Below are 25,716 nucleotides of genomic sequence, written 5' to 3'. Positions count from 1 at the left end.
CTTAATATATTATTAAGATCTCATATACTGCTTTAAGAATCTCATGATTTCAGAGAAGGAGCCCATACATATATATTTATGAATCCTCTGAAGTCTGGCCAGGTTAAGAAACTCTCAAGCATCTGACTGGATTCATCTTTGACTAAAAAGTCCCCAGAGGGCTTTCAAGTACTTTAGCTTTCACATGTGTTGGAGTTCCCATCATGGCTCAGCAGTAATGAATCCAACTAGTGTCCATGAGGACACGGGTTCAATCCCTGGCCTTGCTCAGTGGGTTAAGGATCTGGCATTGCCGTAAGCTGTGGTGTAGGTTGCAGATGTGGCTTGGATCTGGCGTTGCTGTGGCCAAGGCTGGCATCTATAGCTCTGGTTTGATCCCCTAGCCTAGGAACTTCCATATGCTGTGGGTGCAGCCCCTAAAAAGACAAACAAACAAACAAAAAAGATTTCATATATGTTGTAAAAACTTCTGTTTTTGTTTATTTGAAATCTCAGCTTAAGAAGCAGTTACTCCATTAGGAGGGCAATTATTTAAAAAATAAGAGTTGGTAAGGATATGAAGAAATGGGAATCCTTGAACATTGCTGGGGGAGTGTAAAATGGTGTAGCTGCTGTGAAAAATAGTTTGGCAATTCTTCAAAAGTTAAACATAGAATTAGCATATCTGCAATTGCCCTTCTAGGTATATACCCCAAAGAATTGACAACAGGGACTCACACAGATGTGCCCACTGTCTCAGTCCATGCAGGCTATACTAACAAAAGCAGTAAACACTGCGGGGTTTATGAAGGACAGAAATTGTTTTCTCATACTTCTGGAAGCTGGGAAGTCCAAGACGAAGGTGATGGCAGATTTGGTGTCTGGTGAAGGCCCTCTTCCTGGTGGATACAGCCATCAATGGCAGAAGGGACAGGGAGCACTCTGAGGTCTCTTTAATAAGAGCACTAATCCCATTGAGGAGGGTGGCTCTGACCTCATGACCTGAAGGCCCCACCTGCAAATAACATGACCTCATGACCTAATCACCTCCTGAAGGCCCCACCTGCAAATAACAATCACGTTAGAGCTTAGGTTTCTACATAGAAGTGTGGGGAGACACAAAATATTCAGTAAATAGCATACTGCAGTGTTACTAACAGCATTACTCATAATAGCCAGCAATTAGAACAGCATCAGCAGATGAATGCATATACAAAATGTGGGTTATACATACAAGGAAATATTATTCAGCCTTAAAAAATGAATTCCTGAGGCGTGGATGAACTTTGAAGACATTAGGTTAATTGAATGAAGCCACTCATAAAAGGTCAAATATTATACGATTCCGCTGAGACCAAGTGTCTAGGGTAGTCAAATTCATAGAAATAGAAAGCAGAAGAGGGGCTGCTTTGGGGTGGTGGGAGGGGAAAAATAGGGAGTAGTGTTTAAGGGGCACAAAATTTCAGTTTGGGATGATGAAAAAGTTCTGAACATGGAATAGACACGGTGGTTGCACAATCGTGTGAAAGGTACTTAATGCCACTGAATTGTACCTTCATGGAGAACAGACTTGTGGCAGCCAAGGTGGAGGGGAGAGGGAGTGGGATGGATGGGGAGTTTGGGGTTGATAGATGCAAACTGTTACATTTAGAATGGATAAGCAGTGGGGCCCTACCGTATAGCACATGGAATTATATCCAGTCTCTTGGGGTGGAACATGATGGAAGATAGTATGAGAAAAATTATATGTGTGTGTGTGTGTGTGTGTGTGTGTGTGTGTGTGTGTATGACTAGGTCACTGTGCTCTACAGCAGAAACTGATACAACACTGTAAATCAACTATATTCTAATAAAAATAAAATTTAAAAAAAAGTAGATTAGAGCATTCAACGTGATAATGACTGTGTAAATGTAGGAATGGTTCCGTAGATTTAACAACTCATTAGCAGCATCATCTGTTTGGTCTGAAGATCATCACATAAGTTTCCAGTCTCAATAAAACCAACACAAATTTTTAACTTTTTTTTTTAATTTTTTTTTTTTTTTTGTCTTTTTGCTATTTCTTTGGGCCGCTCCCGCGACATATGGAGGTTCCCAGGCTAGGGGTCCAATCGGAGCTGTAGCCACCGGCCTACGCCAGAGCCACAGCAACGCAGGATCTGAGCCGCGTCTGCAACCTACACCACAGCTCACGGCAACGCTGGATCCTTAACCCACTGAGCAAGGGCAGGGACCGAACCCGCAACCTCATGGTTCCCAGTCGGATTTGTTAACCACTGCGCCACGACGGGAACTCCCCAACACAAATTTTTAAAGAATGGTTAAAATATTATGTATACTTCACCACAATTTAAAAAAAAAAAAAAAAAAAAAAAGAAATTTACCTACCTCTGCAGGCTTATTTTATCACTGAGTGAATTTCTGGGAATCTATAGGCTGTGTGGAGATAGATGAGCAGCCACATGGGGCATCCAGTGCTCCTGTGTGTTTGTTTAAAAGCAGTTTTAGGTTTATGATAAAATCAGGAGAAAAGTACAGAGATTTCCTGTATGCCCCCTGCTCCCCTGTTATCAACATCACGCACGAGACTGGTTCATTTTTTTACCAAGGATGGACCCACACCGACACATCATAATCACCGAAAGGGTTCACTCTTGGTGTTGTACATGCTATCCGTTTGGACAAATGAACAATGATAGATATGTATCATTATAACGTCATGCAGAATATTTTCACTGCCCTGAAAATCCTCTTTGCTCTGCTTATTCATCCCTTTCCTTTCCCCCCCTGCCCCGTAACTACTGATCTTTTTATTTTCTTCTTAATTTTGCTTCTTTCAGAATGTCCTATAGTTGGTAGTGTATAGTAAGTAGCCTTGTCAGATTGACTTCTTTCACTTAGTAATATGCATTTAAGAATCTTCCATGTCTTTTTATGGCTTGAGAGCTCATTTCTTTCTTTCTTTCTGGCCACCTCATGGCCTACGGAACTCCCAGGCCAGGGTTCAGATTTAAGCTGCAGCTACGCACTAAGCCGCAGCAATGCCAGATCCACTGTGCAGGGCCAGGGATCGAACCTGAGTCACAGTCATCCCAAGCCACTGCAGATCCCATTGTGCCACAGGAGAGCTCCAAGAGCTCATTTCTTTATAGTGTGGAGTACTATTTCACTGTCTGGATGTACCACAGTTGATGTACCCATTCACCTACTGAAGGACGTCTTGGTTGCTTCCATGTTTTGGCAGTTGTGAATAAAGCTGCCTTACCCATTCCTGTGCCGATTTTTGTGTGAACAGAAGTTTTCAACCCCTTTGGGTAAATACCAAGAAGCAGGATTGTTTAGTAAGAGTATGTTTAGTTTTGTAAGAAATTGCAAAACTGTCTTCCAAAGTGGCTGTACCATTTTGCATTCCCACCAGTAGTAAATGAGAATTCCTATTGCTCCACATCCTTGCCAGCAATTGGTGTTAACCAGAGTTTTAGATTTTGGCCATACTAAAGATGTGTAGTGGCATCTCATTGTGGGTGGTTTTTTTTTGTTTGTTTGTTTGTTTTGCTTTTGTAGAGCCACACCTAAGGCATATAGAAGTTCCCAGGCTAGCAGTTGAATTGGAGCTACAGCTGTTGGCCTACACCACAGCCATAGCTTCGTGGGATCTGAGCCACGTCGGCAACCTACACCACAGTTCACAGCAGCGCCGGATCTCCAACCCACCGAGTGAGGCCAGGGATGGAACCAGCATCCTCATGGATCCTAGTCGGGTTCGTTAACCCCATTGAGCCAAAGGGAACTCCTGGTATCTCATTGTTTTAATTTGCATTTCCCTGAAAACAGATGACAGGGAGCATCTTTTCACGTGATTGTTTGCCATCTGTATCTTCTTTGCTGAGGTACCATGTATTCATTTTTAGTTTACCGCAGTGGTTACCATAACTTGATCCAGAAGAAATATAGGTTTCTAGAGACAAGTAACAATGCAAAGTTTGGAAAGTTTATTTTTATTCTTACAGTAAGAATAATGCATGTTTGCCGTAAAAATAAAAACAGAATGTATCTATAAGCAGAAAGAAGAAAGTGAATAGCTCCCATAATTTCACTGTCTGGAAATAAACACCCTTAACAGTATAGTGCTTATGCTTATGTTTATAGTTCTTTTTTTGCCACACCCATGGCATATGAAGGTTCCCAGGCTAGGGGTCCAATTGTAGCTGTAGCTGCTGGCCTACACCACAGCCACAGCAATGCACAATCCGAGCCACGTCTTTGACCTACACCATAGCTCATGGCAACGCTGGATCCTTTAACCCACTGAACAAGGCCAGGGATGGAACCCACATCCTCATGGATACTAGTCACGTTCCTTACCTCTGAGCCTCAACAGGAACACCTATAGTTCTTTTCTGTACATATATAACCTTTAAAATACTTTTCTTAGATCAAAATGTATAAGATGTTTTACAGGGTACTTTCTGCCTTTTCTTCTAAAATTTAAAAAATTTTGTTTTTCATGTTTAAATTTTATCCATCTAGAGATGATTGTATGTCTACTGTGGTTAGATCCAATTTTATTTCTCCTTATGTGGATAATCAGCCTATTGTCCCACTATTTATGGTCTAGTCTGTTCTTTCCCAATCTGTAAGACCACATCTCTCCTATATCAAGTTTTTGTGTGTAAATGGATCTGGGTGAATCAGAGCTACAGCTGAGCTCTACACCACAGCCAAGGCAATGCCAGATTCTTAACCCACTGAGTGAGGCCAGGGATCAAATCTGCATTCTCACAGACTCTATGTCAGGTTCTTAACCTGCTGAGCCACAATAGGAACTCCTGAGTGAACATTCTTATATTTAAGTTTTGTAGTGCAAGTAAAATTCCTGGGTCAGAGGCCTGTATGTTTTTAAGGAGTTTCATATATGTTGCCAAATTATTACCTACTTATCAGAGGGTTTTGCTAAGGTACATTTGTGGGAACTCTGTATGGTATAAAAGCCTAAGGAGACTTCAGAAAAGTTATTATTAAAAGTCTTTCAGAGATCCCGCTGTGACATAGTGGGTTAAGGATCTCGTGATGTCTCTTCAGCAGCTCAGGTCACTGATGAGGCATGGATTCAATCCCTGGTCTAGTGCAGTGTGTTAAGGATTCGGCATCGCCGCAGCTGTGCAGGCTCAGTCCCTGGCCCAGGGACTTCCATATGCCACTGGTGAGGCCCCCAAAAAGAAAATCTTTCTATAACACCTTACTCATTTACTTATTTATTTACTGGGGTAAAATTTATATACAATGACAAGCGACTTTATGAGGTTCTTTTGATTAATTTTTATTTAATTATTTTCACCCATCTCATTAAGATGGGACTACTGCTATCCCCATTTTACCAGGAAGAAATTTCCCTAAGGGCCCAGAATGTGTGCTGACTCAGCCTGGTTGAGGACGGAGGGACCTTAGGTGTTTGGTCAGAGCGAGAACTGGAGTTTGGATCTTGGTTGTATGGAGTATGTGGTTCAGTGGCCCAGAATACATGGGCCTCCTATACAGGTACCTAATCTACAAATAAGGCCTGTGTTCTTTCCAGAGCTTCATTCTCATATTTCTGTTTTTACCTGTTAAACATGCATCACTGCTCCAAAGTAACACTTTTCCCCCAGAAGGGTGAAGTGACCTTATTTCATTGATCCAGTTGCCACATCACCAATGAGTTTACTACAGGAGGGTCAGTGCAGCTCTCTTTGTTGTTTGTTCATGTAAATTGAGTATCATTTGTAAGTGCTTAATCCTAAAATTGCTTTTCAAGGAGAGTCCTGAAAACCCTTAATATTAAGTCCTCTAGAAAAAGAATGAGAAAATTTTAAAAACTTTGTCGCTGAAAATTCTTGCGTGATTTGCTGTCTCCTCATGCTCAGGCCTGTGGGCAGGACTTAAAGCTGATAGGTCCTGGAATTCCTGTTCTGACGCAGCAGAACCGAATTTGACTAGTATCTGTGAAGATGCAGGTTCGATCCCTGCCCTTGTTCAGTGGGTCAGGGATCCGGCATTGCCATGAGCTGTGGTGTAGGTCCTAGACATGGCTCAGATCCCACATTGCTGTGGCTGTGGGTAGGCCAGCAGCAGCTACAGCTCCTATTCAGCTCCTAGCCTTGGAACTTCTATGTGCCTCAGGTGCAGCCCTGAAAAAAAAAAAAGAAAAAAAAAAAGCAAGCTGATAGCTCCTGAGGCTCAGGTAGCAGAGAGAGTCTTCTGTGTTGGCTGAGGGTAGTTTCTTCATCCAGCATCTCAACAGTAAGAAACCCCTATAAAATAAAACTCTACTGTATGAGTATATTACTAGCTAAAAATAAAGTAAATCAAGAGCAACAAAGAAAAAAATATATGCTCAAGTCTCTGTTCTTTTCTTAGCTTCACCCTCAAATTTCTTTTTATACCCACTCTGGGCAGACTCAGTTGACCACTTGCCTTAAGATTTGGCATATCCAGGCAGTAAAGTAGCTTCCTCTCCTTTTTGTAGATTGACTGTCACAGACTCAGATGGAGCCACAAACTCCACAACAGCAGCCCTCATCGTCCACAGTGCTGTGGACCATCCGCCCATTGCCGATGCAGGACCAAATCAGACCATAACTTTGCCCCAAAATTCCATCACCTTGAATGGAAACCAGAGCAGTGATGACCACCAGATTGTCCTCTACGAGTGGTCCCTGGGCCCCGGAAGTGAGAGCAAAGAGGTGGCCATGCAGGTAAGTTCTCCATCCTGCCTTCAGCCTTTTGTTTGTCTGTCTGCTTGTCCATCTGTCCATTCTCCATCATCCATCTTTTCATTAACATTATTCCCTCCCCCCATCTATCATCTGTATATCTAAAGTATTGGAGCAAGGGGGCAGCTAAATTCAGAAAATATGTTTTATAAAATTGTCTGATATATTATAACCATTAGAAGAGCAGCTCAACTCACAAATCTTCCAAATTTATATCAGTTTCCTTCACCCGCTCTCTGTAAGGCCAGAACAGCAACTAAGTAGGTCCTGTGTTGACAGCTTGACCTTGAAGTTAGTTTGGGAAAAGTCTTACCCTACAGTGCTACAGAAATATTATTTCATTATTAGGAGAAACCTTAGAAATAATCTAATCTAAGCCTCATTTATTGGAAAATCCCTTTTCATTTTGTTATTCCTATTTTTAGAAACTCTGCGTTATCTTTTTTTTTTTTTTTTTTTTTTTGTCTTTTTGTCTTTTTTCTTTTTTAGGGCCGCTCCAACAGCACTTGGAGTTCCCAGGTTAGGGGTTGAATCAGAGCTGTAGCCCACACCAGAGCCACAGCAACGTGGGATCCGAGCTGCATCTGCAACCTACAGCACAGCTCACGGCAACGCCGGATCCTTAACCCACTGAGCAAGGGCAGGGATCAAACCCGCAACCTCATGGTTCTTAGTTGGATTCATTAACCACTGTGCCATCACGGGAACTCCAAACTCTGTGTTATCTTTTCTGGATCCAATGGTCTCTGGTTAAGATCTTTTAGTGTTTATCGTTTGGTTTGTTCAGATCTCTAATATATTTGTCTAAAGACATAATAACCTTGAAACTTTGCTGTGTGTGTAAGCGTTGAGTGTGTGTGAGCTGTTTGCTTTTTCTTCTTTTGGTGATGGCCAGGACTGTTTGTTTCTGTGGCTAACCAGCTTGGTTATCTTTGAAATTGTGTTATTATTTGAGTTCAATGGAAAGAAGATTGTACCTCATGTTGCCACCTTGTTCTCCTCCTTCAAACTCCATTTCACCAACGCAAGGCAAATCTCTCAGTATTTACGATGAAGTCAGACAATCCATGAAGACTGATCTGCTTTACTTTTTGGCATTTCTGGAAAGTGCTTTGCAATCATGATAAGCTAAAAGTGACTTTTTGGGGAACTTAAAAGAGCCATGCACCCTCTAGATGTCCTTGGAGAGTACTTGGTGTAGGGTCCATCTTTACCTAAGGATTGTGGCCAGTGCTATGTTTGCTTCTGTTGTGTTAAGAGTTCTGATGCAGGGATTTCTTGTCGCGGCACAGTGGAAACGAATCCGACTAGGAACCATTAGGTTGTGGGTTCAATCCCTGGCCTCGCTCAGTAGGTTAAGGATCTGGCATTGCTGTGAGCTGTGATGTAGGTCACAGACGTGGCTTGGATCTGGCATGGCTGTGGCTGTGGCATAGGCTGGCAGCTACAGCTCTGATTCGACCCCTAGCCTGGGAACCTCCACGTGCCGAGGGTGCGGCCCTAAAAAGGAAATTAAAAAAAAGAAAAGAATTCTGATGCAGAAGAATATGAGTGTAAAACAGGAAAATGAGGGAGTTCCCATCGTGGCTAATCTGTCAATGAACCTGACTAGGAACCATGAGGTTTCAGGTTCAATCCCTGGCCTCACTCAGTGGGTTAAGGATCCAGCATTGCCATGAGCTGTGGTGTAGGTTGAAGATGCGGTTTGGATCCAGCGTTGCTGTGGCTGTGGTGTAGGGTGGCAGCTACAGCTCCCATTCGACCCCTAGCCTAGGAACCTCCATGTGCCATGGGTGTGGCCCTAAAAAGCAAAAAACAAACAAATAAATAAAACCAGGAAAATGGAATATTGTGTATTTCCTTGGCTAAAAAATGTTCCAAATTTTCTTTCCCTTACTTACTATTAGCCCCGAGCTAATGCCCTAGTACATCCATGTCTAATGGACCACACGTGTCCAAAGGAAGTCACTGGTGCTGGGCCATGGAGGTAACCTTGCTGCTCTTCACACCTGCCTATTTGCTGTAGGCACTCTCAGATTACCACAGTATCCGTGTTCCTGCCTCGAGATTGATGGAGCAAGATGTCAAAAGGGGTGCTGCTTTTTATTAATGGGGGGTGGTGGTGGGAATCACAAAATCAGCCTTTAAACCAGACTCTTTCACACAGGTCTAAAAATTGTCAAGGCAGACTGCAGAGGCTGTGCTCTGTTCTGGAGAAGGTCACTGAAGGTCATTTACGCCTGTGCAGCTCCTGAAGCATATGGCTGCTTTGCCAGGGCACTCAGTGAATTAGTCTGCTTAGTTCCCATTTGCTACAAGATTCTCTTTTATTGTATGCATAAGTGTTCCTGTATATTAGTTTTGAAGCAGGTACTAAGAAACTATACTTTCTCTATACAGCTCTCTATACTAAGAAACTATACTTTCTCTATAAAGCAAAAAGTACTTTATTTATTTATTTATTTATTTATTTTAATTTTTTGTGCATGGTGTGAACGTGTGTTCCAGTTTCACTGATTGACAAGCAGCTGTCCAGTTTTCCCAGCACCACTTAATGAAAAGACTGTCTTTTTCCCATTTTATGTTCTTGCCTCCTTTGTCAAAGATTAATTGACCATAGGTGTCTGTGTTTATCTCTGGGTTCTCTATTCTGTTCCATTGGTCTGTGTGTCTGTTTTGGTACCAGTACCACACTGTCTTGATTACTGTGGCTTTGTAATATTGTCTGAAGTCTGGGAGAGTTATACCTCCTGCTTGGCTTGTATTCCTCAGGATTGCTTTGGTAGTTCTGGGTCTTTAATGGTTCCATATAAATTTTTGGATTATTTGTTCTAGTTCTGTGAAAGATATCCTTGGTAGTTTGATAGGGATTGCATTGAATCTGTAGATTGGTACTTTGCTTTATTGAGTCAAAGTAGAAAATCGCTTTTTTAAAGTTCTTAAAAGAATGCATTTCAAATTTCGGAAGTTCCCCTTATGATAACACAATTGATTTTCTATCAATTTTCTTTTTTAACTTTTCCATTGAAACTTAAAAAAACCACATGCAAATATATTTATCTTGAGACAGTCTTGGAATCTGTGAAAGTAAATAAATTGTAATAGGGCTTAAAATTAAAATCCCTTTCAGGATGCTACGATCTTCAAACATAGGCAGTAGTTAGAAATATTACTAAGAACAGCAGCAACAAAACAAAGGGTGTTAACCTGGAGGCAATAAGCAGTTAACTACTGTATACTCAATTGAAAAAATGCCTTACTGAAAAGTTTGGTTGTCTTAACATTTAAAAAATTTTTTACAGCAAGGGCATACTGTTTAGCCAGGGAACTATCTTTAATATCTTATAATAATCTATAATGGGAAAGAATCTGAACATGAATATAGATATGTGTAAGTGAATCCCTTTACTGTATACCTGAAACATGATAAACATCAGCTACACTTCAGTAAAAATTTAGAAAAAGAACTATGTGGAAAAAAAGGAAAATTCAACTTGAGATAACAAGAAATGGGGAAAAATAATTAAAAATTTATTTTGATTATAAAAGTAATTACATGAATTAATTCCTATGGCTAAAACAACTCAAATCCTGACAAAGTGAAAATACCCCTTGAGCTCATCCAGGACCCTTTATTCAAGATAATTACTTTTATGAGTTTTATGTGTATTTCCAGAATCTTCTTTATGTGCTTGTATATGTATGTAAGTGCATGTAGCAATATCTATCACACTGTATCCATTGTTTGACAACTTCTTTTACTTTATAATATGTCCTTCACACAATTGCACTTTGTCATTTTTCAATCCACTTTATTCTTTTAAACTTCTTTCTTTTCAGCTAGCATCCCATAGTGTATCTTGGTGGGTTTGGCCATTCCCCTGTTGATGAACATTTAAATTATTTCCATTTTTCTTTGCTGTTGTAGGCAATGCCTCAGTCAGCCTCCATGGGCGAGTCTCCGTATTTATACACATGGCCATATCTCTAGTGTAGATACTTAGAAATGCTAGGTTGAAGAGTGTATTAGTTTAACATTTGAATGGATGTTGCCAGATTGGCTTCCAAAAAGGCTGTATTAATTTATATTCCTTCAATAGCATCTGAGGAAATACAATGGACTTTAGATCCCGTTTTCCTGGGACATACACTTTTTTTTTTTTTAAGCAGGATCTGTATTTAGTAAAATCATTGTTTTTTCATTATGTCCTACTAATCACTTGTGCTTCTTTAATCTTATTCTTTTCTTTTTCATTTTTGTATTTGCCATGACTTAGGGAGTAGAGACACCGTACCTTCATTTGTCTGCAATGGAAGAAGGAGATTATACATTTCAGCTGATAGTGACAGATTCTTCAAGGCAACAATCCACGGCTGTGGTCACTGTGATTGTCCAGCCTGGTAGGTGAGATGGGGAAGGGACTGGGCCCCAGAGATTTAAATAGAAATGACTTCTGGCCTTCAGACCAGCCAGATTTGGTGCAAATTCTTGAAGTCTTTGAGCTATCAAGAAATCAGGGTTGCTGGAGCTGAATCTTAATATAGAGCCAGTTTTCTTTTGTGGTTTTCAATTATGTCCTGACTGTGTCTCTTAGCCATGGCACGAGGGACAAAGTGAGAGCCATCCCCAGAGTCCCTTTGGGCTCTGAGGCCTTATCCCTCTCTGCTGCAAAGGTCTCGGGCATTCTTGAAGAGGCTGGTAGTTATGTGTGACTTAACATTCCAATGGCTTGTGACCACACACTGGGGAATTGACGTGTTCCACTCCGTGACTTTTGAGATCTTTTAAAGAAACCGAAGATATGCATATTAGGGAACAGTATTTCTTGCTGTCTATAACCTCAGCCTCAGACTCAGAATATGCAACTCCTGGCTCAGCTAGGTGACTGCAGTGTTTCGCCCCAGGATTCCCAACAGACAGGGCATGCTCTAGCAGCTGCCCGATCTGAATATGAGTAATTGGCTTAAATCAAGAAACCAGGGGATGGCAGACTTCATGCAAGGAGCTAAATACTTCTTCACATCATTTCTATAATTCTAGAGAACAACAGGCCTCCGGTGGCTGTGGCCGGCCCAGATAAGGAGCTGGTCTTCCCGGTGGAAAGCACCACCCTGGATGGGAGCCAGAGCAGTGATGACCATGGCATTGTTTTCTACCACTGGGAGCACCTCAGGTAGTCAGCCCATCCCATCACTGAGTGCTGGGTTCACACCCTGGCTGAGTGCTAGCATTACCCCTTCTCTGGAGGGTCTAAACAAAACAGTTACTTTGAGATTGTTGAAGAGGTGGGACTTAAGCACGTTTTCCAAAGTGGCAGAGCACTCTGATTGAATTCTATATCAGGTGTGGATGGAAAGAAGGACACTCCCTGACAGTACAGGAAGGAGAGGCCAGGGCAAGTGGACAGGACCTTCTTGGTGTGAGGTGAGCCTGTCCACACTCGCTCAGACCACCTGCAGTGACTGTGGAGAGCTGAAGTGCAGAGTTCCAGGGGATTCCTGTGTCCTCCAGCATTTTCTTTACGCTTTACATGCCTAACTTCATGGAGTCCTAGATCATCTTTCTGGAGTGGTAAATAATATTATCCCCATTTTAAAGGTGAAGAGACTGAGGCTTGCAGAGATGAGTGAGGTCACAGGGCCCGTGGTTGCCTGGACAGTAAAGAAGGAGCTGGGACTCAACCCTGGGTCTTTCTGACTCAAAGCCCATAGTTGTCATGATTCTGCTGTAATTCCTTTCTTAAGCGATCAATTACCTGGTTCATACTCTCCACCTCTGTACTCTCCCAGAAGATAGCTGAGGATTTCAGTTGATTTTATACAAAGAATAAGAGTAGTTTTTCTTAGTAGTAGTACTAATAAGAGTAGTTGCTAAAACTCTCATTTCTAAGAACAAATCGTTTCACTGACAGCTCAATTAAAAAACAAACAAACAAAAAAAACAGGAGTTCCCGTTGTGGCACAGTGGTTAATGAATCCGACTAGGAACCATGAGGTTGCGGGTTTGATCCCTAGCCTTGCTCAGTGGGTTAAGGATCCGGTGTTGCCGTGAGCTGTGGTGTAGGTTGCAGACACGGCTCAGATCCTGCGTTGCTGTGGCTCTGGTGTAGGCCGGTGGCTACAGCTCCAATTGGACCCCTAGCCTGGGAACTTCCATATGCCGTGAGGGCAGCCCTAGAAAAGGCAAAAGACAAAAAAAAAAACAACCCAAAAAACAAAACACAACAAATCTTCTTTCCAGGAATCAACCACCCTCTGTTCTGAACAGGCTTTAGCTTATGGCTGTTACAAGGAACGAGAGAATAAAAATGAACAAAAAGTTATCTTAGATTTCTCTAGATGGGAGTTCCCATTGTGGCTCAGCAGGTTAAGAACCTGACTAGCATCTGTGAGGACGCAGGTTTGATCCCTGGTTTTGCACAGTGGATTAAGGATCCGGCATTGCTGACACCTGTGGTGTGGGTTGCAGATACGGTTCAGGATCTGGCATTGCTGTGGCTGTGGTGTAGGCCGGCCGCTGAAGCTCCTATTCAACCCCTAGGCTGGGAACTTCCATATGCCATGGGTGTGGCCCTTAAAAAAAAAAAAAAAAAGAAGGAAGCATTCTCTAGATGGTATATCTTATTGCTGTAAAAAGAAGCATTTATAAGGACACAAACAACAGGCCTGCCATCATCAGGGCCCCACGCCCCCTGCCTTTTGTTAATGACTGTCCTGTTTCATAGAGGTCCCAGCGCAGTGGAGATGGAAAACATGGACCAGGCTATAGCCACTGTCAGCGGCCTTCAGGTGGGTACCTACCACTTCCGTTTAACAGTGAAAGACCAGGAGGGACTGAGCAGCACGACCACCCTCACCGTGGCCGTGAAGAAGGGTGAGTGGGGGCAGAGGGTGGGTGGACCTGCCAGTGGAGGGGCCGGGCCCCTTCTGCTCTTCAGTCTCATAGACCCTAAGCCAGGCCTTGGTTATCTGGAAGTGTTAGTATTTGCTTATTGGTTCACAGCAGATGCTGAACTCTGCTGAGCTGTTTCCAGCCACCTTCTGCAGGCACACAGCCTTTCCTTTCGTGTGTGGAGTGTGCCTTCTCTCCCTCTGTGACCACTCACCACTAAAGCCCCATGTCCTAGTGACCACACGAGGCTTTGCTTTCTCTCTTCCTTGGGAAGCAAAGAGCAGAGATGTTTTCAAGTTCCATGTTGTTTCTCGCTGTGAACTGCGTGGCCTAGTCTTCAGCCATCTCCCTTTAGGTCCTTGTCACTTGGTCTTTTCCCTTTGACGGTGAGCTGCTTGAAGACCCTTATTTAAGCTATTTCTTCTCCTCCGTGGGGGGCAGTGCTAGATTCATGGCAAATCACAGATGTTGCTTGCTTCAGTGCAGGTGTGGTTATGATGTGTTGACGCTCAGAGGTGTAAAAGAGCATGGCTGGATGGGAAGGTCCAGTTGGGGAATATGAACCAGCAAGAGTGTCCGTACACTCGGGAGGGTGGCTGAGCCTGAGGCAGAAGCTCGGCCATGAAGGGCGGCATGTGGTGTGTCGTGCCGAGGCGTTTGGACTTTATCTGCCGGGCAATTGGAAGAGGCTGAAGCAATTTTGTCAGCAAAGTGACATCGATTTGAGTTTTTTCTAAAGTTTTATTGTGGAAGTTTTCAACCACATAGAAAAGTAGAGAGAATAACTCTTTTTCTTTCTTTTTTTTTTCTTTTTACGGCCGCATCCACAGCAGGTGGAGGTTCCCAGGCTAGGGGTCCAATCGGAGCTGTGGCTGCCAGCCTACACCACAGCCACAGCAATGCTAGATCCAAGCCGCATCTGTGACCTACACCATAGCTCACGGCAACGCCGGATCCTTAACCCACTGAGCGAGGCCAGGGATCGAACTTGCAACCTCATGGTTTCTAGTCAGATTCGTTTCGGCTGTGCCACGGGGGAACTCCAAGAGAATAGCTTTAATGGCCTATCATATACCCATCACCCACCTTCAACAGTTATCAGCCTTTTGCCAATCTTCTTTCATCTCTCAGTTCGTATTTTCCTTTATCTTGGTTGAGGCATTTTAAAGCAAACTATAGCATCATGCCATTTTACTGAAAGATTTGGAGGGAGACTAGATAAGCAAGCATTTGAATAAGAGAAAGCATAAGCCCTATTCAAGGCCAACACAGGGAGACTAGGGGAAAAAAGAGGGATTGGAAAGACATTTGAGAGCTCGAATAATCAGGACTTGGTAACTAAATGGGTCTGAAGGAAAGAAGATGATGTCTATGGTGGCACCTAAATTTTGACCTCAGCATGCGCATGGATGATGGCACAATGATCTGAACTCGGGTTCACAAGGGGGGCAGCAGGAGACATGGGGGAGGGGTTATATTCAGATGGGGCTATGCTGAATTTGTGGTGAAGGGGTGTCTGGCTGGGGTGCCTTGGGGAGCATCACGACTGGGATCCAGAGGACAGGGGACATGTGCATAAAAGGGAATGCCTGGCTTAAGTTCCTGGTTTAAAAGGTAGGGTCTAGATAGCGTTTTTTACAGGACTTTGGGACTTACACATGTTATTGCCAGGCTATTTCTATTCTTTCAGCCTTTCCCTATATTGACAATGGAACGAAGCCTCCTCAACCCCAGATTCTCCCCACTGCCCTGAGTCCTCCCCAAAAGGGAGTGGAATGGACAAAATGGACAAGCTAGAAATGGCACTGCTCCAATCTCTAGTGTCTTTTCTCAGGATGAAAGTGGCCAGTGGCCAATGGGGTGTTAAGTACCCCGTTGGATCAGTATTTAACTGTCCTCACCCATTTTCTGTTGCTTGACTTATTTCTAGGGGGTAGTCTCGAGGGGTCCAGTTGAGTCCCAGGATGCCATCTTAACAACCCCCTCTGCCTCATCACATTCTCATCCCCAAACTGGGGCTCCGTCTCATGGTCTCCCCACCATATCCCACTGCGGCCAGATTCTACCTGCCCCTCTTCTCCTGAGGCTATTGTATCAGAAACGACTCTTAGATTCTTCACTGTATTCAACACCCTGTAGGAGCATCAAAGTCTAATCATTGTTGACTCAAGGTCTTTATTTTACTTAGGCAAGCAAGATCTGGCACTACTAGACACAGAAATGTTTCTGTGGCCAGATAGTGTGACCAGTACAAAATGATCCAGAGTATATTTTAAACCAAAATATTTTTACTTTCCCAACCCCACACATAAATAAGGTCACTCTTTTCTTTTTTTGAAAAGAGAAAAACTGTAATAGTAGAAAACTGCCCAAAAGTGTATAGGCTGCCAAGTTACAACTGGTTAAGTGCAAAGAGAGCTTCCTGAAAGTCTGTGTATTATCTTATGGGTATTTCAGGCAGAAAATAATGCTTTCTAGAGACTGTAAATCTACCTACCTGCAAGATGGTACAAGTCAGGGAAATTTTATGACATACTTGTCTCACAAGTGTTTTAAATCAATTTCTTTGCTTTCATTTTTGCTATATTTGACTTAGAAAATAATAGTCCTCCCAGAGCCCAGGCTGGTGGCAGACATGTTCTTGTGCTTCCCAATAATTCCATTACTTTGGATGGTTCAAGGTCTACTGATGACCAAGGAATTGTGTCCTATCTGTGGATCCGGGACGGCCAGAGTCCAGCAGCTGGAGTGAGTACTTGAAGGGAATTGCCCCTGAACCACACTGTCCGTTCATCTAGATTATTTTGCTATGACCACCATAGCTAAACGCCACAGACTGGCTGGCTTAAACAATAGCCCTTTATATTATACCAGTTCCAGAGGCTGGGAAGTCCAAGACCAAGTTAACTCATGGTGAGAGCTCTCTTCTTAACTCTCAGACAGCTGCCTTCTTGCTGTGTCCTCACATGGGAGAGAGGTAGGGGGCGGGGATAAGGAGGTTGGGAAGGGGCTCTTTGGTATCTCCTCTTATAAGGACATTAATCCTATGGGATCAGGACTCCACCCATATCATCTCCTATTTAACCTTAATCATCTCTTAATAGACCGAATCTCAAATAGAGTCACATTGAGGGGTTAGGGCTTCAAATATGAGGGGACATGGTTAAGTCCCTAGCAATGTCTCCGTTATGACCTCATCTTCCTGTCCATGTTCCCCACTAATGTGTTTATGTTTCCAGGTTTCTTCTGAGGGCTGGAGGCAGGAGGCTGCTGTTCAATTTATACAAATCTAAAGCCCTTTCTGGCTTTTTCCCTGCTCATATTTTGCATAGGGTAGGAAGCCGTAGCCTGGAGGGACTTTGAATCCAAGTCTCCCATGGGGCTCATTCTGCTTCTCAGTTTTCCCATCGTTCCTATTTTGATCCAAGTGGATTCTTCCCTTTTCCTCAACACTCTACCAGATAGGCCAATAGATGGAGGATTGCTATTCCCATGTCATGGAGACAGAAAATGAGATACAGAGATGGGAAGTGACTTGGCCAAGGTCAACTAACTAATCCTTAGTCAAACCAGATAGACCTAGGTTTTGAGTTCCTGGCAGGCATTTTTCCCTATTAGATCACTCTGCCTCTTAAGCTGTAAATTTAGGTATATCTTCATTCCTGCTGTTGCTAAGGACTTGAGAGATGCAAACTTATTCTTGGAGATGTACCAAAGGAGTGGTCCCACAGAAATAACTGAAAATGCTTTAACTTTCAAAAATACCTCCGGAGGGAATACTGTTGAGCCAGATGGTGGATTAGCTTCTAAGTGTGAGTCTAAGGCTCCCTCATCAGAGCACTTGCATAGCACCCTCTTCCTTTTTTTCTTTTTGCTTTTCAGGGCCACCACCTGAGGCATATGGAGGTTCCCCGGCTAGGGGTCAAACTGGAGCTGCACCTGCTGGCCTACTCCACAGCCACAGCGACACGGGATCCAAGCTGTGTCTGCGACCTACACCACAACTCATGGCAACCCTGGATCCTTAACCCACTGAGTGAGGCCAGGGATCAAACCCACATCCTCATGGAAACTAGTTGGGTTTGTTTCCACTGCGCCACAATGGGAATTCCCCACCTTCTTCTGTTAGCATGTTCAGAACAGGTGTCTGGAAGATTCTTCTGGAATTCTTTAAGCATAGATGTCTCTCCTCACCCTCTTGGGTCTTCTGAGAAGGTGAACATGATCCACCACGAAAATCCTAGATAAGAGCATTCCAAAACTATGTTTGAAAGTAAGACCCAGAAAAATCTTCGGAGAGGGTGCTTCCCTCTCCAGCCCTCATTTCAATGGTTTCCCTCTGTGGGATGGAGTTTGGTAATTCCTGGAGGGCCCAAGGGAAGCTCTGCTCGGGAATAACTGAGAACTGGGCCTCCTGGAGCTTTAAAAGTGGAAGGCAGGCTGAGGATTAACCAGATCTTCAGCTAACCCACTGCCCTGCTTCCTCTTCAGCCTGGCCCCTAGCATCCTGCGTACGTGAAACAGATAAGACTCTGAGGTTTGGGATCAACAGAGGCCCAGACCTTGGGAACTGTGAGTATTGAGTCAAGAACCGTGTCGTTTCTCAGGATGTCATTGGTGGCTCTGACCACAGCGCAGCCCTGCAGCTCACCAACCTGGTGGAGGGGGTCTACACTTTCCGCCTGCGAGTGGCCGATGGGCAGGGAGCCTCGGACACGGACACGGCCACGGTGGAAGTGCGGCCAGGTGTGCTCATGGGCTTCTCTGAGCGGGGTGGTCAGCCTTTGGGGCACTATGCAGGTGACAGTGGGACCTGGCGTGAGAGGCCTCCTGTGGCTGCAGCTCTTTGGGGTTTTTCTCTGCCCTTTGTTTTCTGTCCCCAAACAGATCCAGCCTCCTAACTTATCAGGGAGGATTGGATCTGGCAGCAGGACTCCCTTGTCCCTTTGGTTTTCCTACCAGAAGACAAAGACCTAACGTGAGGGGGCTGCAAGGGCTCCGTTCCTGAGAGTGTGAGGGAGGGCAGCTCCAGTGAGGTGGCCATGCTGCCCCCCAGCACCAACTGGGCAGGGCCCGCCTCTCTCCGAGACTAAGATCCCTCCCAGGCCTGGGGACGTGTGTGAGGTGTGAATTCTGGACAAACCCAGAAGGTGACTAGGCATGCTTAATGATCATCTGGAGAACATATGGGGTTCCCACTGTGGTGCAGGGGGTTAAGGATCTGGTGTTGCCACAGCTGTGGCATAGCTCACAGCTGCAGCTGGGATTTGATCCCTGACCTGGGAACTTCCCTATGTTACAGGGGTGGCTGAAAAAAATAATAGGCAACAAACCGATATAAAATAAAAGTGCTCACAGATACTGGCACCTGTGCATTTGGCAGAATTGATCTGAGCCCTAAAACCCAAATGTAGAAATTTCTCAGGGGTCATTTTATTTTATTTATTCAAAAAAATTTTTTTGTCTTTTTGCTTTTCTAGGGCTGCACCCACAGCATATGGAGGTTCCCAGGCTACGGGTCCAATCAGAGCTGTAGCCGCCGGCCCATGCCACAGCCACAGCAACACGGGATCCAAGCCGCATCTGCAACCTACACAGCAGGTCACGGCTCACAGCAACGCCAGATCCTTAACCCACTGAGCGAGGCCAGGGATTGAAGCCACAACCTCATGGTTCCTAGTCAGATTCGTTAACCACACTGAGCCACGATGGAAACTCCAGGGGGGTCATTTTAAATGCTAGCTCTTAGGCAGGCCTAATGCCTTATATTTCAAATTAAGCCTGAGATTTCAAGAGGAAAGCCTGTGACTTCTCGTTTCCCCAGACCCTAAGAAGAGTGGCCTGGTGGAGCTGATCCTGCAGGTTGGCGTCGGGCAGCTGACAGAGCAGCAGAAGGACACCCTGGTGAGGCAGCTGGCGGTGCTGCTGGATGTGCTGGACTCAGACATCAAGGTTCAGAGGATTCAGGCCCACTCGGACCTCAGGTGTGAGCTGCAGGCAGTCCAGGCTAAAGCTGCTCGTTTTCTCTTTGTACATGTGTTTATCCCATTCCTATGCCCCACCCCACTTTTTTTTTTTTTTCTCAAAGGAGAGCAGTAGGGACAGTATCATTCCAGGTTCTTTCCACAAATCTCAGTAAATGTTTGTTGATTGAGAATGTTCTGATTGAAGGAGTTAGAGAATTTCAGAGGGAGCCGGGTCTTAGTTCTGGTATCATCAAAAGGCGTGCAAATGGTCTGGGGCACACACGGGGACGTGTCACAACCAGACTGTGTCCCACCTCATGTTCATGGGGCAGAGACTTCTCTCCGTGTGAGAGGAGCTTGGTTACCACTGCCATCTTCTGGGAGTCTCTGAGGTTCAACCTCTGCCTTGATTTCTTTTTTCTTTTTTTTTTTTTTTTTTGTCTTTTGTCTTTTTTTGTTGTTGTTGTTGTTGTTGCTATATCTTGGGCTGCTCCCGCAGCATGTGGAGGTTCCCAGGCTAGGGGTCCAATCGGAGCTGTAGCCACCGGCCTACGCCAGAGCCACAGCAACACGGGATCCGAGCCACGTCTGCAACCTACACCACAGCTCACGGCAACGCCGGATCGTTAACCCCCTGAGCAAGGGCAGGGACCGAACCCGCAACCTCATGGTTCCTAGTCGGATTCGTTAACCACTGCGCCACGACGGGAACTCCTGCCTTGATTTCTTATGCGATTTATAATTCAGATTGGGTTTTTTTTTTTTTAAGTGTCTTATTCAAGATGTGAACAGTAGAGTGGGGGCAAAACATTGTAAATCAACTATAATTTTTTAGAAAAATTTAAAAAATGATAGCATGGGATGGGGAGAGAAAGCAAGAATTTGGGAATGAAATCCTACATTTGCCAGTTGTTGCCAGTTATTCTGTTTAGGTTTGTTTTTCAGATAGCTGACATTTACTTAGAAAAATACGAAATGAAAAATACTAGTTTTTTAAATATAACTCTTTCTAAAGTGTATCATACATTGCCTTCACTTATAAAATATCAAGCACTGAACTAAGCATATGTCTGAAAAGCAATAAAATGAAAAGTTGCCTTTTTTTTTTTTGCTTCTTTTTAGGGCTAAACCTGCCATGTATGGCAGTTACCAGGCTAGGGGTCGAATTGGAACTCCAGCTGGTGGCCTATGCCACAGCCATAGCAACACAAGATCCAAGCCATGTCTGTGACCTACGCTGAGCTTGTGGCAACGTCAGATCCTTAACCCACTGAGTGAGCCCAGGGATCAAACCCACATACTCATGGATACTAGTCAGGTTCTTAACCTGCTGAGTCACAACAGGAACTCCTGAAAGGTTGCCTCTTTGAAAGACCAATGAAATTGATACTCTTTTAGCTAGAATGACCAAGAAAAAAAGAGAGAAGACTCAAATTGCTAAAATCTGGAACGAAAGGGGCTATCACGACGGACCTTATGGAAATGAGAAGCTTTAGACTATAAACAATTATATGTCAACAAATTATTAACCTTGATGAAATGGACAAAATCCTAGAAAGACACAACTACAAAAACTGACTCAAGAAGAAATAAAACATTTTAACAGACTTAGAACAAATGAAGAGATTGAATCAGTAATCAAAAATCCTCCCAGAAAGCCTGAGACCAGATGGCTTCCCTGGTGAATTCTACAAAATATTCAAAGACATAACACCACTTTCACAAGCTCTCTCAAAAAAATAGAAGAGGAAGGAAGACTTCCCAGCTCATTCTGTGACGTCAAAACTATTCAAAGATATCACAGCCAGAAAATTACAGACCAATATCCCTTGTGCACAGAGAAGCAAAACTTTTCAACAAAATGCTATCAAAATATATCTAGCAGCATATTTTTTTTTCTTTTTATGGCCAAACCTCTGGCATATGGAATTTCCTGGGCCAAGGGTTGAATTGGAGCTGCAGCTATGGCCTACACCACAGCCCCAGCAACACTGGATCTGAGCCACACCTGAGACCTACCAACCTACACTGTAGCTTGCGGTAACCCCAGATCCTTAATCCACTGAGCGGGGCCGGGATCACACCCACAGCCTCACGGACACTGTGTCAGGCTCTTAACCTGCTGAGCTGCAATGGGAATGCTAACATTTTTTTAAATTTATTTACTGATTTTATTGAGCTATAGTTGACATATAACATTGCATGAGATTAAGGTGTTCAACAGGTTAATTTTGTACTTTTTGTGTGTGTGTGTATGTGTGTGTCTTTTTTTGTCTTTTTAGGACCGCACCCGAGGCATATGGAGGTTCCCAGACTAGGAGTTGAATCGGAGCTGTAGCCACCAGCCTGCGCCAGAGCCACAGCAACATGGGATCTGAGCCACGTCTGCGACCTGCAGCATAGCTCACAGCAACGCCAGATCCTTAACCCACTGAGCATGGTCAGGGATTGAACTGGCAACCTCATGGCTCCTAGTTGGATTCGTTTCCTCTGCGCCATGACGGGAATTCCCCTGATTTTGTAAATTTGTGTTATTGCAATATGATTACCACCATAGCGTTAGCTAACACCTCTATCTCATCACATAATTATCATTTCCTTTTTGTGGTGGGAAAAAATTCAGAACTAATCTCCTAGCAACCTTGAAGTTTATAATACGGTATTATTGTCTGTAATCACTATGCAGTGTATTAGAGTTTTAGGACTTACTTATCTATTGGTTGCAAGTTTGTAGCTTTCCACATCTCCCCAGGTCTTCACTCCCAATCCCTCAACCCTGGTAACCACCGTTCTACTCCCCATTTTTATGAGTTCGGCTTATTTATTTATTTTTATGACTCTTCCTGTGGCATATGGAAGTCCCCAGTCTAGGGTTAGAATCAGAGCTAGAGCTGCTGGCCTGCACCACAGCCACAGCAACACCAGGTCCAAGCTGCATCCACTACCTACGTCACAGCTTGCCGCATCCTTAACCTACTGAGCAAAGCCAGCAATTGAACCTGCGTCCTCACAAACGCTATGTTAGGTTCTTAATCTGCTGAGCCACAACAGGAACTCCAAGTTCCTCTCGTTGAGATTCTACATATAATTGATATGCAGTGTTTGTCTTTCTCTGTCTGACTTATCTCACTTAGCATCATGTCCTCAAGGTCCATCCATGTAGTCACAGAGGGCAGAATTGCCTTCTTTCTCACGGCTGAAAAACATTCCATTGTGTGTATATACCACATTTTTCTTATCCATTCATCTGTTGATGGACTCTTAAATTGTTTCTATTTCTTGACTATTGTGAATAATGCTGCAGTAAACATGGGACTGCATTTATCTCTTTGATTTCCTATTTTCATTTCCTTTGGACATATGCCCAGGAGTGGAATTGCTGGATCCATCCAGCAACTTTTTTTTTTTTTGGCCATCCTGGAGCATATGGAGTTCCTGGGCCAGGGGTAAGATCCTAGCCACAGATGCAAACAAAGTCGCAGCTTCAGCAACGCCAGATCCTTAAGCCGCTGTGTGCAGCTAGGGATCAAACCTGCATCCCAGCACTCCCAAGATGCTGCCGATCCCACTGCACCACAGTGGAAGCTCCCATCCAGCAACATATTAAAAGGATTATATACCATGGCCAAGTGGGATTTATCCTAGGAATGCAAGGGTGAGTCCGACATGTGAAAATCAATAAGTATAGGAAACCATATTAATACAGGCCAAAAACCATATGATCATCTAAATAGACACAAAGCATTTTGACAAAATTTTCATGATGAGAACTCTTGTAGGTTGACTTGTGTCTCCCAAAAAGGTATGTTCAAGACTTAACCCCTGGTACCTGGGAATGTGACCTTATTTGGAAACAGTCATTGCAGGTGGAATTAGTTATTCTATACTCCAGTATAGAATACTGGAGTAGGGTGGACCCTTAATCCAACGTGACCGTGTCCTTATAAGAAGAGAAGAGACACCGAGACAGACACACAGGGAGACCACCATGTGATGCTGGAGGCAGAGATTGGAGTAATGTGTCTACAAGCCTTAGAATGCTAAGGCTTGCTGGCAACCCCGGAAGCTAAGAGAAAGGCATGGGATGGATTTTTCCCTAGAGCCGTTCAGAGAGAGAATGGTCCTGCCAACACTTTGATTTTGTAATTCTAGTCTCTAATACTGTGGGAGGAGAATAAATTTCTGGCGTGTTAAGCCACCCAGTTTGTGGTACTTCTTGATGGCACCAATTTGGAAACAAATGCAGATTTGTTTTGTTTGTTTGTTTGTTTTTGCTTTTTGTCTTTTTACCTTTTCTAGGTCCGCTCCTGTGGCTTATGGAGGTTTTCAGGGTAGGGGTCTAATCAGAGCTGCAGCCACCAGCCTATGCCAGAGCCACAGCAACGCAGGATCCGAGCCACGTCTGCAACCTATACCACAGCTCATGGCAACGCCGGATCCTTAACCCACTGAGCAAGGCCAGGGATTGGACCTGCGACCTCATGGTTCCTAGTCGGATTCATTAACCACTGCGCCACGACAGGAACTCCCACAAATGCAGATTTGAATAGAAATTTCCCCAAAAAAGATATACAAATGGCCACTAAGCACATGAAAAGATGCTCAACACCAGTAGCTATTAGGGAAATGCAAATCAAAAGTCTCTTCACATGCACTAGGATGGCTAAAATCCAAAAGATAGACCATAAAAAGGATTGGCAAATATCACACACTGTTGGTAGGAATGTAAAATGGTGGCGCCACTGTAGAAAACAGGTTGTCAGTTCCTCGAAACAGTAAACGTAGAGTTATCATTCAACCCAGTAACTCCACTGCTGGGTATATACCCGAGAGAAATGATAAACATGTGTCCATACAAAATCTGGTATGTGAGCATTCACAGTGGTGTTTGTATAGCCAAAAAGTATATACAATCTGGAGTTCCTGCCGTGGCTCAGTGGAAAAGAATCTGACTAGCATCCGTGAGGACACAGGTTCAGTCCCTGGCCTCACTCAGTGGGTTAAGGATCCAGTATTGCTGTGAGCTGTGGTATAGGTCACACACATGGCTTGGATCTGGCATTGCTGTGGCTGTGGTGTAGACCGGCATCTACAGCTTCAATTTGACCCCTAGCCTGGGAACCTCCATATGCCATGGGTGCGGCCCTAAAATTAAAAAAAAAAAAAAAAGTATATGCAATCCAAATGTCATCAACTGATGAGTGAGTAAGTAAAATGAGATATATTCATATGATTGAATAATATTTGGCTATTCAAAGGAAGGGGAAATACTGATACATGCCACAACAACTTTGAGGAACTTTAAAGTCATTATGCTAAGCGAAAAAAGCCAGACACAAGATTCCTCACATATATTCCATTTATATCAAAAGCCCAGAATAGTCAAACCCTCAGAGGCAGAAAGTAGATCAGCAGTTGTCAGGAGCTGTGGGGCACGGAGGTGGCTGCTAATGCATGTGGGGTTTTTCCTGTGACGATGGAAATTTTCTGGAGTTAGATGGCAGTGATTGTTGCACAACTTTGTGAGTAGACGAAAGCTCACTGAATCACACACATTAGAAGAGTGACTTTCATTGTGGGTATATCTCCACAAAAAGGTAAAGATGTGTCTGAGAGTTAATCATTCTGTGTGTGGTTGTATCTGTTCCCACGCATGTCCACTTTGCTCCTTTTATCTCAAGGTCTGTCATCATCAGTTGAACTATGGGACCAAAAGAGCCTTTATTTGTGCATAGAAACTGATCTGTTCCTTGGCCCAGAGGGTACGCCCTGTGTCCTTGCTGAGCCACAGAGCTGTGACAGTCTCCCTCCTCAGCTCCGCTTGTCAGATGGCTGGGGTGGATGCGGCGTGTTTGTCACCATCTGACCATGTGGCTGTCCTCTCTCTCTGTTTCCTCTGCAGCACCGTGATTGTGTTTTATGTACAGAGCGGGCCCCCTTTCCAGGTCCTCAAAGCTGCAGAAGTGGCCCGCAATCTGCACAGGCGGCTCTCAAAGGAAAAGGCTGATTTCTTGCTTTTCAAAGTCTTGAGGATTGACACGGCAGGTATGTCCCCTACCGAAATATTGTTTTAGAGTTCAAGGAATGTAAACATCTCTTTGTTGTATGTTCAGAATTGGATTGCACC

At 44.0% G+C, this 25,716-nt stretch overlaps 1 protein-coding gene across 12 annotated transcripts in view; it reads left to right on the top strand.

Annotated features, from left to right (window-relative positions):
- The window catches only part of KIAA0319, a 103,127-nt gene that overhangs the window by 63,956 nt on the left and 13,455 nt on the right, over window positions 1–25,716 (top strand). For 7 of the 12 annotated variants that reach the window (XM_084967577.1, XM_005665630.4, XM_084967576.1 and 4 more), the window contains 8 exons: window positions 6,485–6,713; window positions 11,009–11,132; window positions 11,773–11,905; window positions 13,457–13,605; window positions 16,220–16,371; window positions 18,231–18,369; window positions 19,448–19,607; window positions 25,492–25,634. In XM_084967577.1, coding sequence (XP_084823703.1) covers window positions 6,485–6,713; window positions 11,009–11,132; window positions 11,773–11,905; window positions 13,457–13,605; window positions 16,220–16,371; window positions 18,231–18,369; window positions 19,448–19,607; window positions 25,492–25,634 — 1,229 coding nt within the window. Of the gene's footprint in view, window positions 1–6,484; window positions 6,714–11,008; window positions 11,133–11,772; window positions 11,906–13,456; window positions 13,606–16,219; window positions 16,372–18,230; window positions 18,370–19,447; window positions 19,608–20,711; window positions 24,266–25,491; window positions 25,635–25,716 lie in introns of those variants that run through there. The other 5 variants (XR_014809741.1, XR_014809743.1, XR_014809744.1 and 2 more) reach the window with 3 other exon arrangements.

Source organism: Sus scrofa, chromosome 7 (genome assembly GCF_054392235.1).
Source record: "Sus scrofa isolate SSC_HxYL_T2T_F1_AM1 chromosome 7, Sscrofa_HxYL_maternal_Yorkshire_Landrace_v2.0, whole genome shotgun sequence".
In the NCBI taxonomy this organism is placed as follows: domain Eukaryota; kingdom Metazoa; phylum Chordata; class Mammalia; order Artiodactyla; family Suidae; genus Sus; species Sus scrofa.
This window is presented reverse-complemented; position numbering and strand designations above follow the sequence as displayed.